The sequence below is a fragment of the Chelon labrosus genome (assembly GCF_963514085.1).
Source record: "Chelon labrosus genome assembly, chromosome: 20".
NCBI lineage: Eukaryota > Metazoa > Chordata > Actinopteri > Mugiliformes > Mugilidae > Chelon > Chelon labrosus.
Window position 1 is genome coordinate 13077352 of NC_140353.1, and position 17813 is coordinate 13095164.

Below are 17813 nucleotides of genomic sequence, written 5' to 3' on the forward strand. Positions count from 1 at the left end.
ATCTCTTGAAATTTTGTGTTACTATATTATGTCTGGGAAATATAAACATATTAAATGCTTGATTTAATCTCAATCAGTCCACCAGCCACATGTCAGTCAGTACCAGACAATTACTGAGGTTCAATATCCATCCTGTGTGATATCCTGCTGAACTCAAGAGATAAACAGTCTTGGCACTTGTACTGATGCCAAGGTTGAGAATGAAACTAAAACAAAAGTAAATGACCATTTTCACATTTACCGAATGATGTGCACAACCCTGAAGGTTTTCCAGAGGTAGGAAAGTCCATTATGATAGATCTCTGTGCTTTAATTAGCGAATACTTGAGTGGGAGAAAGAGATGCATACCTGTACTCTCTGCACCAGCAGCACTGCCTGTGAATCATTCTGGTCAGCCTCCAGGATGAGATCAGTCAGTTTGTGGATGATGACGTCCAGGGGACCCTGGTCCTCAAGAGGCTGGCTGAGGTCCAGCTGTGGAGAGCAGAACGGCACAGGTCAAGGATTATTTTTTGCAAAAGAGACTTCCTACAGTCAGGTGTTCATAGGCCACACTTTGAAACAGACTCGCAGCTTAAAAGAAACTGCACTGAATCATCACGGCAGTACAAAAGTGCAAATCGCTGGTCAGTTACATTCACATTTTCTCACATGCAGTATGTCGACATTAATTAAATTCACACAATTTGATCTAGCCTCAAGTCATGACCTGCCACAATATCCTCTTTTCCTCTAAGACACATTGTTGCATGCCACTGGTTAGCTTTGCTATATATTTACTTTGTTTTTTTATGCGTGACCTTTGGACACATTATTTCTTTCCAACCCACCGTTTATTCACATCTCTCATCTTATTTGCACACTAAAACAATGCAGCTGGTAAGTTTATCATAAGTACTTGAATATAGATGGGCTCATACATGCACCAGTTCAGTGACCAGGCAGCTCTGGTAGGAGGCGGTACTGCTAATGAAGTCTAGGGCGTTCAGAAACCTGCAATTACCATATGCATGAGTCTGAATAATGGATGCACTTGGATGCCCTGTTATTGTGGGTCCATATGTAGTGACGAAAACTGTACAGCATACAGAATAAACTGCGTAATTCACAAAACTCTAACACAAATCATCAAATGGCCTTATTCTCTCTTAATTTATTTATTTTAAGTTTTTACTACTTGTTTTCTAAACAAACTGATGCAGTATTTTTAAGAAAAGGGCAACTAATTTTAGTAAGTCATGAATCTGCCACTGTCGTCGTCATTTATACTCCCAATCCGTGTATAGAAGACAGTAATCTCTCCCTCCCATCTCACAGTTGTGCTTTAGGAAACAACCATACTTTTTTTGGTAATAAAACACAATTATGATTGATTCTACATAATCTTCTTCCTCTTTATTTACAGCAGTACCTTTGGTGCAGCCAGAGTTTAAGTTGCATTTGTTTTGAATTACACCATCGGGATTTATTTCTGCCGTCATCTATTTTACTATGAGTTACACACACACACTCCCTCTGGCCAGACCTCTGGTCTCTCAGGGCATATTCGACAGACTCTGAGAAAACCCCAAATTAGCATCTGTCTGATGTTTAACAGAATCGAAAGAGTGTCCGCGCTGGCCAATGAGTTCAGGAGTAGTCAAACCAGCGACCCGAGTTTGTTACGACTGATGTAGCACAGCAAAAGCATGCACACGTGCTCGCACAAACGTAGCATTCAAGACAGAGGAGAGACTGTAGTTTTACCGACGTCGAGGCCTCTGATGAATGAGTAACTTTTACATTTATAAAAGTTAGTGTTTGGTGTTGAGGCTGGCAGTGGAAGAGGCCGATCAAATAGCCATCAGTATGGGACTACACTCCAGTGTATTAAGGAAAAATGGTGTTTTTAAGAAATACTCGTGTTGTGAAATCTATATTTAGTCTTTAGGTGTGCATTAATATAAATCTGTCAGTCTCAATTCATCTTATCAGCACAGCAACTCATTTTACACATGATCACTGCTTTAATGTGTAAAATGAAAATACGTGACTAAGCCTGAACAAAGGAAAGGAGAGCAAACATATTGACATTGTGTCACCGAGATGTATATTAACTCATTAGCTAATCATCAAATGGTGATCGCTTGAACATTAGAGACAAAAGATAATTAATTCAGCAGCAACCTGTGCAAACAGGCCAGAGGTGGGCAAGATACCACTGTCCTTTGTGCTGTCCAGACAGTACACAATCCGAGAGCTAGTACACCTTAGTCACACAGGTGGTGATCGATGCAAGAACTGTAAAACTGTACAGAGCTTAAGTTGGTTTAGGGTTGGCCACAGCCGCTGCCAACATTATCTGGTTAATGATTGTGAGAGGTGATGGATGACTAATTGGAGCACCCTGGGTCTAGCTCTCGACTTTCCAGGGCATTTTGGCAGAGTTAAAGTAAATTTTCTCATCTCACTCTTAACATGGAACCGGAGATGAAAAATATTTATTTATGTTTATTAAGCACAATCTACAGCATAGCACACAACACACGGTCTATACACAATGTGCCGATACGTATTGAAAATAAACACAGGTCAAGCTGTATTCCCTCCAGAGCCCATTACGCTCCATCATTATAACATTTCTTTCTCTGCCCATCTTCACAGTGTTGGATCTCGTTCTCCTGCCCACTCCATTCCACATGCTTGTAGGAACACGTCTTCAAGTCAAAGCAACATGCTGGCACAAGCTGCAAAAATGTATACAAAGCCAAGAGTGCGTCATGAAGTTCATATTCAAAATGACCGTTGTCACGCCATGGAGGAACGGGCAGTGTGGCTAAAATCTTGAGTGATGCAATTAAATTTAACTACTCAAACATATTTTATGACAGAAATGTTTTAGAAATTCTTAACGTGACAAACGACCAGAGTGGTTCTGGTTTTGACACAGCTAAATCTTTCAGTACATTAACGTGAAATATATTTGTCCCGCCTTAAAATGGAACTTGTGAACTTGTGGCTATGACATGCGACACTGCGTACATGTATGGCATTCAAATGGTAACACTGATAGCAGCACATGAAAAGAATGCTGCTCGGCAACTACTGGTGTCTAGAAGCCACTGGGCAAACACATAATGAAAGGATGAAGCTGCTGTGAATATCAGTATTTTACTCATACTGTACATATTCTAAAGCTACAAAGATACCTATATTTAATTCAACTAAAGCAAAGACATCACAGTTCCTAAATTAGGGTGTTACTAAAGTTTTTACACATATTTGTGACTACTACAAGAAGGGGGATGTTCATTTGGACCTTTCTCATGTTCATGTTCACACTATGCCACACACATTTAATGTCACAACCTCGTGTTTATATCATGGTGTAATATATCTTATCGTATCACCTAACTTGAAGAGAGATATCGCCACAATCTTCAAATCATTTTCAACAAAATGTTATTTAATTAGCATAAGAAGCTAGCATAAAACACAGCAGCTGATACAGTATACACACACGACAGCACTGTTGATCGAAATCACTTAAGACGCAAAATTGAAATGAGATATTTCGAAATAATCTGCTTCAGGACGTCAAACTATTTATGACTTTTTGTAACAATCAATCACTCAGACTGAACAAACCATGTCTAGGTGATTGAGCATCTCCGCCACGCAGCAGGTTTATCAGGAAACGCGTGAGTTGAGAGACGCACAGGCACAGACTCAGCAAGCATGTGACAAACACACTAAACACTAAACAGGACCTTGAGAGCTTTGTTAGCATACGCTATACTCATAAAATGTGTTGCAGTCACGATCTGGATAAAGTATTACTGTGTGTTTAACACAACCAGCGGTGGTGACAGGTCTGCAGCACTGGCGAGAAGTCCTTTTCTGACTAGCTAACAGTGTCAGTCTGACAGGGCCTGCTGGACGGGAATCAGTCGCAGAGGTACAGCTTTTAATCTCCTGCTTACACAACGCAGAGGGTCCGTCCACATTCTGGCCCCTCCACAAAAACAGGACTTGACATGGTAGGGGTCAACACCCACGGGCATAGACACATCGCAGAGGATGAAGCTCTCCATCTCCCTGCGCGCACACAGTGACCCTGCCTTAGAGCTCATCCCAGAACCCAGCAGTAAAGGCACTGATGTCCTGCTAAATGCTAAAAGCAGAAATGTCAGCTGACGTATTTGTAAATCCCTCTGGGACAGAGAGCCAGCAGCGGGCTATGGTGGTGACGGACAGCCCAGAAAACATGCTGGATCCTGGTGGGAGAGGGTCGGTCAGGGCCAATATATTTTCAGCTTTGATGTAGCTTCACTGTGGGGCGAAGCTCTACCCGAAGGGAAACAAACAACTGTAATTTTGTGCAAACAGCGAGGACAGAGCTTGACTTTTCATCAAGTACACTGAACTGTATGAAGAAGTGTTTGGATCAGTAACTTGTTAATGCCTCTGCTTCAGACGTCTTTTTCTAGTTGCACTCAGCTGGTTCTAATCTCACCTGGCTTTCGCTTTGTTGTAAGGCGATCCCAGAAGACTGTTTGGAGAGCGCAGACAAACATGTGATAAATTATTTATTTTGTGTACCGGCAATTGACACCCTCGTGTGTAAGAGAAACATACGTGTCTGAGACAAACTGTGGCAGTTGGCCACATCTCACGCGAAGAACAAGACTGAAACAACATGAAGGTGAACCTCCAGCAGAACCACAAGCTAATGGCGTCTCCTCAACATCCCATAGAGCAGCAGGAGTTTTCTCTCCGCCGTGTTGAGCAACGAAAGCTGACGAAACAACTGCCTTTAAGCTTGACATTAACACAAACGCTTTGTTCGGTAAAGGTTAAGCATGTCTTCACAAGAGTGACAGAAGTGGCTCTGCAGGTACTCTAACATTTAGAGAACACGTCTGCAAATCACATAGGATGGAAACTAAGACCAACAATGAAAGAACCTCCATAACTCAACCAAGCCTATAGAGAAGGGCTGTACAGCTCATCTTGGTCAAACTGTTGATTATGTCATTCATCTTCTTCCCCATCTGAAACTGGAACTCACAAACATTTTTATTTTATTTTTTTGACACATTAATATCAGTATGACAATATACTTTATATGTAAACACATATATTTTTGATTTGTTGTAATGACATGCAAACCATTGTAATGAAGCTTTAAGTGCATTTCTAACCGTATTCACCATCTTAAAGTTGCTACATGCTAACTCTCAATAATGGCCACAAATTTGCCACGTTTGAATTTGCCATAGTACACTGGAAGATCAATACATGCATTCGGCAGACAATCTCTTGTTTGTCAGCTTCCGCAAATTCAATGTGCTGGTGGAATACAGTGGTATGCCGGAAACTTTAAATTTCTAAACACTTAGCATATAATAAAAACAGTAACTCAATAACTTCCCTTCGACAGCCCACTCAAACAATGACCATTTGCTGTGACGAGTTCTTTCTCTGAGAGCAAATACTGGCTTCCCTGAAACCAGGCCTGGTGAGTTAATCTCATCAGCTCTGAAATACAGACAGGCTAATGTACGGAGCACTGGAAGGACGGCTCTCATGAGCTCAGGGCTAAGAGGTCAGTATTGATGAGCTGAGAAATTACACAGAGGAGGCAAAGGGAAGATGGAGGGGTGAGAAATAGAGACGAGATGAGCGTAATGACTCGCTTGTAAGGAGCTGGGGGGGGGGGTGGCGAGTCTCTAGTGCTTCATGACGAAACAGTAAAAGTCAAACAAAAGAGGCATGAGGGGTATACATGTGGATGGCTTTCCCACACTGGGGATGGAAATATAAAATTAACTCCCTAGGGCTGCCAGATTTAGCAAAGATCGGTTCACACAGGGTAACATCACGACCACGGCCAAACCCCCCGCATAATCACATACCATATATATAGCAAGGTAGAACTGCACTAATAATTATATGCATGTCTCTTTTGTTTTTTCTTGATTTAGCAGAATGTGTGTCTGCATCTAACAAGTCCTTGTATTAACGCTTAAACCGCTATTTATTTTCTAGTTAAATCACCAACTGAGTCGTTCAATAATATGCCATAAATCAGGTTGTTTTGTTTTATTGTCCAAAGGGTTCAGACACAGAGCTGAGTATCTTATAAGATCAAGGAAAGTGGGTCATTAGAGAAGCTAAAGTCAGAGAATTTTTGGCATGTCTCTATGTCATAATAGCCATGGGCTAATTATCGGTTGATTGACAAGCCAGTCGAGCCTGTTGGTTAACTCCTGTACATTTCAAAACACAACAAACGAGCAAATTACCTCGTTACAAAGCCGTGAACAATTTGAGCTAATGGTTTATTTGCCAGAAGGACCCATTTATTCTCGGTTAGCCAAGGTCGAGCTGTTATCACCAGGGTCAGCTCGTCCGTCAGACCACTGGGACAAGGTTAGGTGATTAAGCAGGCTGTAAGAGATAAATCGGTAGCCATATTCTACTCTAGCCTTGTGAGGAAGGTTAAACGGCCTTAAAATCCACATAAATCAACTCCCACCCTTCCTCAAAGCTTTAAAAAAAACAACAGCACTGTCAAAGCACTTGCTTTGTCTAAAAGATAGACAAAGCAAGTGAACGCTTTATCTGAAACCAAACATTTTGCATCTAACGTATCACTTCCGGAACCCTTTCCTTTCTAGAATCGCCTGTTTATCTCTCCATCAGTCATGTCTCAAACCCAATTTCACACTTTGCGTTACGACTGATTCTATTAGCTGCAGCGTGCACTGGCTTAAAATACACCAACAACACTAATTCAGACACAATGTATCTTTAGTCTAGCTTTAAATAATTACGTCGTTGATTGTAAAATAACAACGTATGGGCCTCTGGGCTGAGAATTAAGTAGTGCAACTGGAGAAGACATGTTTGTATAATGCATGACAATGGCTACCCATGTCTTGGTTTCTAATGTAGCCGTGACACTACAGAGGCAGTGACTGGCATTGGGTGCATCTCGGGGCAATTGAATCACTGGTGTGTACTCAAAAACACCTCTAGGCTTGTGAGTAAAGTGACCTCTCTAAATTGGCAATGACATTCAAAGCTAAAAATAAAAACGTCAGCCTGATTTGAGGTGGACAGAAATTCCTCTGACAACAGGTAGCCCTGGAAAAAGAGAAACAGGGAAGGCCGCAGCGCTGTTCCAGGCCTCTGGGTACTTCTAGGGTCTGTGAGGATCTGCCGTCTCCCAGGAGGGACTGAATGCACAGTGGGAAACAAAGCCCTGCTTACTTTGGGACTATTCCCAGGACAAGGGAATAGAAGGACTCTTTCTGGGTGTGCTGATATCGTCAGCACTGAGAGAGGAAAAAAGTAACCTCAAAGCGAGGGGGGGAAAAAAATAACCCCCTGCCCCCAGGAAGAAAAGAAACGGAGAAAAAAGGCCAGATAATTTCCTCCTCAATTGCAGAGAGCACTTAAACTGACAGATCCTTTTTTTGCACTGAGCTCCCAGGACTTAGTGACAATTGTTACTATGCCGCTCTATGTGCTGCGTTTACTTACTCCAAGCAGTACACTGTGGAATATCCATTAATGAAGGTAGCCCTTACTTCCCTGGGGCCTGTATTTACTGGAACGTTACTCAGCACCCTTGACTAGGGTTAAATAATTACTAGACAGACCATCCTTTGCTATGCTGTGACTGATGACAGATGACTGTTTAGTACGTACATCATGTACCTCGGAGGTTACGAAGTTTACAGTAAAAGTCTGTAAAATGTAGGCGTGCTAAAGGGTTTGGTTTAGGGTTGTCATTAGTTTAAATTAGTCATCGCGGTTCATCGCAGGATTTCCGTAGTTATGGCCAAATCAATTGCCCTTTTAATTAATCTGTTTTAAATGTACCTGAAAATTATATTTTTCGAGTTTATAGCGTTAAAAGGAGTTTGCGTTAACGTATAATTAACGTATTCGTTACGACAGCCCTGGTTTGAAAAATGGTCTTTCAATAGGAAACATATTGTAACTTAAAAAAACATGTTTTTCACTTACCTGAACAACTTCTATTCCCCTTTTCCTGAAAAAGACAAAGAAAAAAAATTAATTTATTATAAATAACATGAACATGACTATAAACAGACTTTGCTATGGATCAAAGCACCTAAAAAACTATAAGATGTAAATTGTACATCAGGTACTGTAGGTGGGGATGTCTTTCAGTGTCCAGAAACAATATCTGAAATACATACAGGCTCAAAGATTCAGAAGAAGAGAAGGAAGTCAACACATGTTTTACATATACCTTTGTTACTATTTTGTTTCTGCGTTAATATGCTTTCTATCGTCTGAACTCTCTTTCCTCCTTTATAATACGAAGGTTCCTTTTAACCTCACAGAAAGCTTTTTTGTTAATATGCATCAACATAGTTACACTCCAAAACAAGGATTCAGCAGAAAACTCTTCAACAGATAATCTACATTGTTTGATGGCAGTAGGATTATTGTGTCTGAAAAACAAAATCTCCATGGAAAAATGTTCTGCTTTCCAGAAACGGCACAGGAGTCTGGTGTTGGGGCCGACCGCTTCTCTTTATCCAAACAGCAGAATTAAGGAATCATTTGCGCATAAATCTGACCATGAGATGACTTTGAGTTGTTTTTAACAAATCCTTCAAAAGGCCTGGATAATGCCTCTTACATGTTTAAACCATACTGGTCCGACCTCTCCACTGAGCCACATAACAAATATCCAAGGCACATTTGCGCAAACCTGGTTAAGCTTGCTTGTCAAGAGTCTTCTGTGGGTCAGACATGAATAGCAAACACAACCACGTCCTAGTTGGGTGGGTGGGGGGTGGGGGTTTTGTAATGACAACAAACAAGTCCAGGACTACCACTAACCCAGCCAGTCCAACCCAGTTGTTTTTGAGGATACAGCCCCATGGTAACAGCAGTGCAGCCATTCACCGCTCCACAACAATGTGGATATTTAATACCGCAGCTGGAGCGTTTCATGTGAACTGAATGGGGCCTTTGGTTTCGTCCCATCTCAGATATGGAGATGACTTGCCGTCCGATATTGTTACACAGCAGGCAGAAAGAAAGGGACGAGGGACAGAGAAGCAAGCCGGTGCCAGAACTTTTTGACGCTCAAGTGTACAGACGTGTACAGAAACACAGGAGATTTATCACCGACGCACGGTATAATTTATAAACTCCAACTGTCAAGTTTGTTTTTTTATGGTACACTATATACAGTATTTAACAAGTGCGCAACTAGTCGGTGCAAAGTTAATAACAGGGTGCGTTTGAGATTGTACTGACATACTGATAAAAGCAGAATGACATCAGAGCCGGGTGTAGCTAATGATAATATTAAGGTGCATGAAAATTAAAGCAGGTTTTAGTGTTACATATTGTCTGCCATTTAAATGGATAATCTAGACGTAAGAATGATAAAGTAAACTGTACAAGATGAGCGAGAGACATCTGTTTCAATTAAAGATTCACATGTTAATAGCTGTTAGAGTGAGTCTGATCACAAGACTTTAAATAATCAGTCTCCTCATCGGTGATAAATAAATACAAGCAAACAGTAGGTGTGAATTAATGTAATCTCATTAGACTTGTTGACTTTGAATCTGTCGCCTTGCTTTCGCGGGACAGTATTTTCATATTATTCCACGGCCTGGCTGTTCTCAGGGGCATCACCGTGTTTCCAAATCGCGTACATGTGAACTGGTGAGAGGCCTTCGAATCGCTGCGCAAGCTTACACGAGACGGACATAAACCCAAGTGGGTCTGACCAGCGTGAATCTCTTAAGTCCAGCTGTATGAGACAGGACAGACATGAAGCACTTAGCGGTGTCAGCTGCATGCCACATGATGACAGGGGAAAGAATCTGATCAGTCACTGTTTAAATAAAATAAACATACCTATCTGTGGAGTAAAAATCATCACTGATACAGAACAGCAGGCCCTGAGAAAGTTTAGGATTGACTATTTGAAGGCCTTCGAAAAAAAAAAAACTTCAGAAGATTATCTTAGTACCACCATTTCCTTCCTCCTGAACATGACTTTTTGTTTTCTAACAAGCCGTATGACTGAGAAACTTGACACAAAAAGGAGAACTTAAAGACAAGTTTCAGTGAAAGACTTGGAAAACAAAGTCATGATCACACCCACATTCACTGTGGCTCATTTTCATTTAAATGTGCAGCTATTTGCTTTTGTGCTTAAAGGCTGGTGAGGCGACTCGTTCTTTCTCAAACATCACTCCTTCAAAACTGACCACAGCCCTTCACGTTAAACAGGCCACAGTTCATTAGCAGAGCGATAGAAGGGGTTGGGGCGGGGGGGGTAGCTGGGAGGTTTATGAAGAGATTAAAAATGTTTTGTGGATTACCGCGTGGTAATCTGCGCTGGCTCAGTCAGGTTGCTCTGTGAAGCAACAACCCTGTTGGAAAAGGTGCAAATCCTTCAAAGTGCACTGTCAACATATGTGACCTATTCTAGCTAAATCAAACAACTGGGGCTTTTAAAATGTCTTCTACAGTCTCTCTCAAACTTAGCTGGATTCATTTTAACACCTGAGTTTTCAGGATGAGTGCCCTAAACAAGGTTGTCATGATCATGAAACCTTTAATTGATGATTAATGGTCATACAGTTAATTGTGATTAATGATTTATGGGTCTTTGTCTAACCTGTGCTGCTTGTTTTTCTAACTGTAATAAACGGCTGCACTCCTTTGGCTATGTACTGTGTTGCCGTCTGATGCGGTCACATTTACACTCGCTCCCACTGCTGCTGTGGGATGTCTTGCAAGTCTGGTGAACTGGGTGGTGTGGTCGAGCTGTGGAGGAGTTTTAGAATTTGTGGTGTTAGCACCTTTCACCATTATCTGGTTTCTGACAAATTGCCTTCTCCACATTGTTGAGATCTCCTTTCTCCGTACATGCTGTGGTGTTTCGGCCTAAACTGATAAATATGCGGCCGAGCTGCATTAGAAGTTAAGCTCCTCAAGTGAAATTAAACTCTAGCAAAAGAAGTGGACACAACAATGCACCAGTCAAACTTCAAACTTTGGAAAACAATGCGGAAGCATGAAAATATGACATCTATGTTAGTTTCAAACAGCTGTTTTTATATAGGTGAACTGAAACAATATTGCGGTCAAATGATTACGGAATAATTGCAAGAGCACAGGCACCAAGGCGATGGTGAAACACGAGATGATAAGGCTACTGCCCTTCCCTAGTCCAATAGACTCTATACAAGCTATCGGGAATCAGTGAGGGAGAGTTCAGATTCACGCCTGCAACAGAAATACAAGTCCTTTTGATTACAACTTATATAACAACTTGGTCTGCTGGTCACGGAGAAGCTATAATAGTACACATACAATGCTCAAATAGCTGCCTCAAGGCTGAGAGATCAGATCTGCGTTCAATCAGATATGCACACTTGAATGAATTTATGTCAGAAAAAAACAACGTCGACGCCACAACAGGTTAAGAGCACGTACTATGTTTCAGAAATAGCCTTTAAGCCTCTAATACACACACCTAAGACCACTACGAGGCGTCCTTTCTACACTCAACCCCTTCATGCATCATGTCTCAACAAGTACTGAATACTCCATAACAAACAAGACCTAATGGTGGCACATTTTCTTTCGAGGTACTAAACAAAACACTTCAGAAACCCGGAGCAGTCAAACAAGCAGTGCAGCCACAGGCCCCTGTCAGTAACCTCGAAAGCTCAACAGTCATGAACAGCCAGGGAAGTTAGCGGCGGTTTAGGAATGGAAGCGAAAGTTCAAATAAAAAATTCAAAAGGGCTATTCCCTGTAAGAGGAGAATAGGTGCTCACGGGGTTCCCTTTGTCACTGACTTCTCAAGAGGAAGTTCACTGCGTGTGTGTGTGAACGCAGCTCTTAATTCACTGTGACATGAATTGTTAATGATGCAGGCCCACGGTGGGGATGGGGCAAGGCACAAGCACATGGATGCAAATACACGGGTGTCACGGCCACATACCTGCACAAATCAGCAAAGGCCTGGAAATTCAGCTTCTTCATCTTCTTCTCGCTGAGCCAGTAGCCCACTCTCCGGCCTTTCAGGAAGGTCTGCATGTCCACTGTGCGCCTGTTCCTGCTTCTGGAGGTAAACGGTGCGACTGAAGTCTTCAACCTGTGCGGACGACAACAGGAAACCACTTTATATAGTCACACAGCAGCCAACCAGGGCAATTGAGGGGAATAGTCAAGTTCACGACTCGATTTCTGATACGTTCAAGTAACAAACCAGAAGTGGCGCCTTGTCTTCGCATGCACCTCTATACCTGTGGTTGGCCTGGTCTTGTTCACCAAACATGATTTAACAATGAGCGTGGTTCAGCATCTGCGAACCTCACACGCTGACCCCCTTTTTTTTTTTTTTTTGATAACCTCAACTGCTAACGGTAGCTGGCTAACTGTGTAGTAGTGATATAGCTGCATAGCTAACCGAAGGCATTCAATTAGGACAGCTAGCTTGCTAACAACGCTGACAAAACGTCAAATGGTTGAGCAGATTCACAAAACCTCCTCATGTGAAATGAGTTGACTAATGGTGCTAGCAGCCGCTGGCTAGCAAAAGAAAACGCGAAGCAACTGACTGAACTAGTTGCGAATAAAGCTGGCAGCGACAGGCTACGGTGAGCTAACTAACCTGGTAGTTTTAGCACAGTTCCCCCTCCGAATCCGCGTCCTGTTCAGAAACTAGCTCGGGTAGTTTCCCATTCTCGGTCCTGTCCGCGGGAGAAGGGGCAGCGAACACGGTGACAGATGACAGGCACGGCCGGACTCACGTTGAGATGTTCCTGGTGTTTTCTCTCCCTGGCTCTGGGCTCGACTGACTGACTGCACACACCCAGGATCCAGGAGACTGGTGCTGCCTTCAGGAGCACCTCGGAAAATACCGCCCCCGACCGTTGAATCACTGCGTGGCCAGTTCAGTTAACGATTAACTTTCACGTCATGTTACCATAACAATGACTCATTAATAGGTTTGGACATAAAAATGTTAGAAATTACCAATGAAAAACGTCCTTCAGAAAACATTTACACTGATTCTAATATGTTTGCGTAACAGTCCAAGCCCCACATTTATTTATTTAAGATACAAAACATAGACAAGCTGCAAGTGTACGCTGCGTTACGTAAATATTTCGCAATTTCGCTTAAAATAGTCGACTAATTAAGACTATTTCCAGCTAATATATAAAAAGTTATTGTTTGCTTCTTTACACGTCAATCACCTCTTTGGTTTACTCATGCTGGTATTTCCGACTGCCTTTGAAAAACCTTGTTGCGGTCGGAGAAGTTCAGTCTGTTCCTTCTATTTAACGTCGGGTACATGTTTTCTACGGAGCAGACAAACATGTCGCAGTGGCGCCATCCACTGGAGAAACACTGCAACATGCACTCATGACCAAAATAAATAAGACAATTATTGCTAAATAAAACAAAATAAAGCTACATATTATTTTAATTACAAGGTACATGAGTGTCCTTCTTTCATGTTGATATCTTGGTGTTTTTTTTTAAATTAAGAAAATTATACACACCTTGTTGCTGCGATAAAGACACATAAATAAATAAATAAAAGAAACAGGGCTCTATTTAGAAACTTCCCAGTGTTTTGTTTTTTCAAAGGCGCTAGTTTTAGAATATTCCTAAAGTTTTCCACTGCCTCGCGGCTCTGAAAAACAAAAACAGACATGTTTTAAAAGTACACAACAGCACAGACGCTGCTCGACTGGACGGAGAGAGGACACACCACAGATTTGAAATTCTTTCTCCAGACTACTATTCCCCACTGGAAAGGGTATGTACTTTTTAAATTGACAAGATTTTGTTTTATTTATTTTTTTTAGTCTAACTAGTTTCAATTCGGAGAAGACGCAAATATACTGAACGATTTTGAACATTACCAACCATTTTGAATGACATTCCCTATCGTTTTTTCCACTCTGTAAATCATAATAATGCTAGTTGTCCACACTTTAAACAGGGCGCCGTTTACAAAGCGTTAACAATTTGTAACTAATGTTTTGTTTATGTCAATAAAGCATGAACTAATTCCTATAAATCGATTAATAATAATAAACTGGCGGTTGCTAGTTGACGTTTCTATAAACGTTGTTAATAAAACAAACTGATTTTGTTGTAAGCAACTGCTTGTTATATTATTTAGCAATTCTGATATTACAAAATATCTTATTATTGATATGTTACAACTGACCTGTAAATAATTAATAACCCAATAACATTTAATTAAAGGTTATTAATTTAAAAATAAATAAATAAACTAAATCGCGTGAAGCCATCTATAGTAAAATAGAAAACAATAGTACTTTTTTTTATACACCAGTTGCCTTTTGTTGCTCGTGAAGCAGCACGTTTCGTCACTTCCTCCACGTGGTCTCGGCCCAAACTCCCGCCCGGAACTCTCATTTATCAACAGTGTTGTTCTGCACAGACCTCTTGGTGTCTGATTGTGTGCTTGCTTGTGTTCCCGCTGATCTCAGAATGGCTGCAAATAACGGAGACACAGATGTCGACGGTGCTCTTGTCACCGAGGAGGAGATCGAGCAGGCTCTGTGTGTGCTGGCCGGAAGCGACCCAGAAAACTGCTCTTATTCCCAGGTAAGGAAAGCTTCCTGCACCGCATCCCCTGCGGCGCTCTGCTGTCTGCGCATACTATCGCGAGTTTAGATCACAGCATTGAGTGTCTGTTTTAACTGTGATTTTTTCCCCCACATGATAGTTTTGCATGTTTGCTTTTAAGGATAATCTTCTAATGAAAATAAAGACTTACTACTACAGTTACTACAGTTCTTTAGTCCAGGGATCCTGACTTCAACCATTTGCATGCTGTTGCTGTATATTTACATCTCCTACTTTGGTGCAGGGTTATGTGAAGAGACAGGCAGTGTTTGCCTGCAACACTTGCACTCCCAGTGCTGCAGAGCCTGCGGGGGTTTGTCTGGCCTGTGCCAACAAATGTCACGATGGACATGATATATTTGAACTGTACACCAAAAGGTAAGAAAAAACATCAATGAAATCTGTGTGTGGTTACTGGCAGTAAACTAACTTTACATGTTTCCTTTATCATCCAAATCATTTCACAAATCTTTTCTATTTCTCTTTTAGAAACTTTCGCTGTGATTGTGGAAATAGCAAGTTTGGTGATTTCCAGTGCCAGCTAAATCCTGTGAGACTTTTGAATCTCTTGTCTCTGTGTTTTTTCCTGCTGTCCATGCTCTGAATTTTGAAGTTATTATATCCCTTGTATTCACAGGCCAAAGATGAGGAAAACATTAGCAATCAGTATAATCACAACTTCAGTGGCTGCTACTGCACATGTGACCGTCCGTACCCAGACACAGATGACCAGGTATTTTGTTTTGCCTCTCGTGTAATTCAGATGATTTATTTCTGTGTTTTCTGTCACTACATTAAAATTGTTTTACGTTTTTTTTTATTTACAGGACAACGATGAGATGATTCAGTGTGTGGTCTGTGAGGACTGGTTTCACAGCAGGGTAAGAGATGAGATGCTTCCTGAGCTCTTCTTTCAGCCCGATTAACATTTGATCACTCCCTTGAATGCTCTCCCCTCCCTGTTTGCCTTCAACAGCACTTAGGCTGCGCTATGGCCGAACCCGAGGAGCTGCAAGAGATGGTGTGCGAGGCCTGCATGAACAAGGCTCCTTTCTTGTGGACGTACGCCGCTCACTTTGCAGGTGACTGTCTGCTCGGCGCCGCTTGTCACAGGCTTTAACTCCAAAATTGAGACTGATGGATGTGTCATTCTTCCTTCAGTGCCACCTGTGATTAGCATCGGTCATCCTGAGGAGGACGTAGAGGTCAATGTCGAGGATGAGGACTGCGAGCCCTGTCAAAGTAGGGACGAGGAGCCATCCACCAGTCATGATCACACAAAGCAGGAGGTGAGATGAGATGTGGAGGGTCATCAAACGAGTTATAAAATATCTAGGACATGGTACAGCTTCATTAATCTGGAGAATGTTTTGCATGTATAGATAAAAGCCTTGCTTCCTTATCCTTGATGCCGGTTTGTGTATCCTCTGTAACATGGAAGCCCTCCACAGCTATGACTTTATGTGGCGTATGAGGGTTAGTGTTGGAGTACAGTTGTGCCACTAGGTGGGGCTGGTGGGTAAATGAGCAGATTATACCCAGAGAGCAGCTCCTGTTATCGTGCCTTCCCCTCCTCTGGGTAATTACAGGAGAAATGACCCATTGAGGCACTGCTTCCCCTGCTCTGTAGACAGCTTTGGCCAGGCTTCACAGGACAGCTTACTGTAAACTGGCGATTTTCATCGGCCAGCCATGTCATCGTGTCGGTCGCCTTCAGCTATGCTGTGTATGTGGCGGTGTTTAACAAAGCCCAGGTGTTGTCACGTGCTTCTCCTGCCAGCACATCACAGCTACTCACTCCATCTTTATTATCTCTATCCCAGGAAGCGGCTAACAGGAGTTCCCCGTGCAAACGCACCCACGAGGAAATGACCAGCAGCCCTGGGAAGGCCGCAACCAAAGCTGCGGAGTGCAAGCTGAAGGAGCTGCAAGGCCGGGGGCTGGAGACGCAGCGGCAGGGAGCGGTGTTCTGGCCTTACAGCTGGCGCTCCGAGCTCTGCACTTGCACAAGCTGTAAGGTAAGGCTGCACAAACGCCAGCTCCAAGATTATAATGTAGACTTCACTGCCTGTGACGTACACGAGCGATATTTTTTAATTAACGTCCGTCCCTTGTGTGTTGCATGTGTGCACCAGAGGGCCTACGTGGCTGCCGAGGTGCAGTTTTTAATGGATCAGTCCGACACCGTTCTGGCCTATGAGAAGAAGGGCTTGGATGAACCGTTTGGGCTGCACCCGCTGATGGCACTGACGAGCTCAATGGACCGCGTACAGCAGCTGGAGGTCATTTACGGTGAGCACGGGGATCAGTTTTCCTCCTAGGACGTAATCGTGTAAAGTGAAATTCTGTATAAGGGAGGGGCAATTGTTTGAGACTTGACGTGGACTAATGGATCACGTGTTCTTCCCTCAGGTTTCAACGAGCTGACGACTTCGATCAGTGCATTTTTAAGCCAGTGTGCTTCTGAAGGAAAGGTGAGAAATACACACCCTTGTTGGTGATGTTTGTAATGTTTTTTTTCCCCCCCTCCCTTTCCTCTCAATCCCAAATCTAACCCCTTCCTTCCATGTTTACACCAGACAGTCACAGTTGAAGCTGTACATCAATTCTTTGAAGAGCTGCGGGCCAGAAAACGACGCAGAACTAATGCAGGATATCAGTAACGAGGAGTCCACGCTGCTAACATCATATGCTGGGTTCATATGGTGCTTTGGATGAATGTGACCTTTTTCCTCTCTTAAATAAAGTCTTTTTTTTGCTGCAACCAGTGGGATCCTCCAAGCTTGGAAAAAAAAAATAGTGCAAAGAGTACTGAATGTTGCTGTAAAGTGATTCTTTTGGGGTTGAAGGACTGTGAGGTTAGAGTTTTATGTACATTTTTTTATTGGTTTATGATGATGCCTTAACTTTGAATGAAACTTTGTTACTTGAAACATTCACAGATGCTGCACACCGATACATTTTTCATTGACAAAAATTGTGTTTTGCCACTTGCTTCAACTAGTTCAGCATTGTACGTGATCATGGTACTACCATGCAACTTCTTACCAGCATTTCTCGTTCCTCATTTTGTTTGAATTCTACGACACCGTGTTTACATTGTTTGTGAAATTTTCTGGTGGCGACCAGTTAG

The 17813-nt window shown here is 42.3% G+C and overlaps 2 protein-coding genes across 3 annotated transcripts in view; one reads left to right on the forward strand and one right to left on the reverse strand.

Moving 5' to 3' along the window:
• The window catches only part of LOC311505852 (inositol-tetrakisphosphate 1-kinase-like), a 29089-nt gene extending 15794 nt beyond the window's left edge, over window positions 1-13295 (reverse strand). Inside the window, exons 1-5 of one of the 2 annotated variants that reach the window (XM_084569653.1) lie at window positions 13270-13295; window positions 12681-12950; window positions 12009-12161; window positions 8021-8045; window positions 350-475 (exon numbers count right to left, since the gene is read on the reverse strand). In XM_084569653.1, coding sequence (XP_084425779.1) covers window positions 350-475; window positions 8021-8045; window positions 12009-12103 — 246 coding nt within the window. In that variant the 5' untranslated portion in view covers window positions 12104-12161; window positions 12681-12950; window positions 13270-13295. The remainder of the gene's footprint in view (window positions 1-349; window positions 476-8020; window positions 8046-12008; window positions 12162-12680; window positions 12951-13269) is intronic. The other variant, XM_084569652.1, reaches the window with a different exon arrangement.
• Window positions 13296-14482: 1187 nt separating this feature from the next.
• Window positions 14483-17397, forward strand: LOC311505375 (putative E3 ubiquitin-protein ligase UBR7). Its single transcript, XM_084568898.1, has 11 exons — window positions 14483-14659; window positions 14925-15058; window positions 15170-15230; window positions 15318-15413; window positions 15508-15561; window positions 15657-15762; window positions 15842-15969; window positions 16504-16698; window positions 16816-16972; window positions 17093-17154; window positions 17260-17397. Exons 1-11 carry the CDS (start codon window positions 14543-14545, stop codon window positions 17341-17343), a joined length of 1194 nt encoding a protein of 397 aa, XP_084425024.1. The 5' UTR covers window positions 14483-14542; the 3' UTR covers window positions 17344-17397.
• The last annotated feature ends 416 nt before the right edge of the window (window positions 17398-17813 follow it).

What these genes read in the sequence shown, in the direction of transcription:
- LOC311505375 (XM_084568898.1), top strand. Translation starts at nt 14,543, where the DNA reads ATGGCTGCAAATAACGGAGACACAGATGTCGACGGTGCTCTTGTCACC. An exon ending in TCCAGTGCCAGCTAAATCCT is followed by an intron (nt 15,231 to 15,317) that starts GTGAGACTTTTG and finishes TTGTATTCACAG; the next exon opens with GCCAAAGATGAGGAAAACAT. An exon ending in GCAGCTGGAGGTCATTTACG is followed by an intron (nt 16,973 to 17,092) that starts GTGAGCACGGGG and finishes TTCTTCCCTCAG; the next exon opens with GTTTCAACGAGCTGACGACT.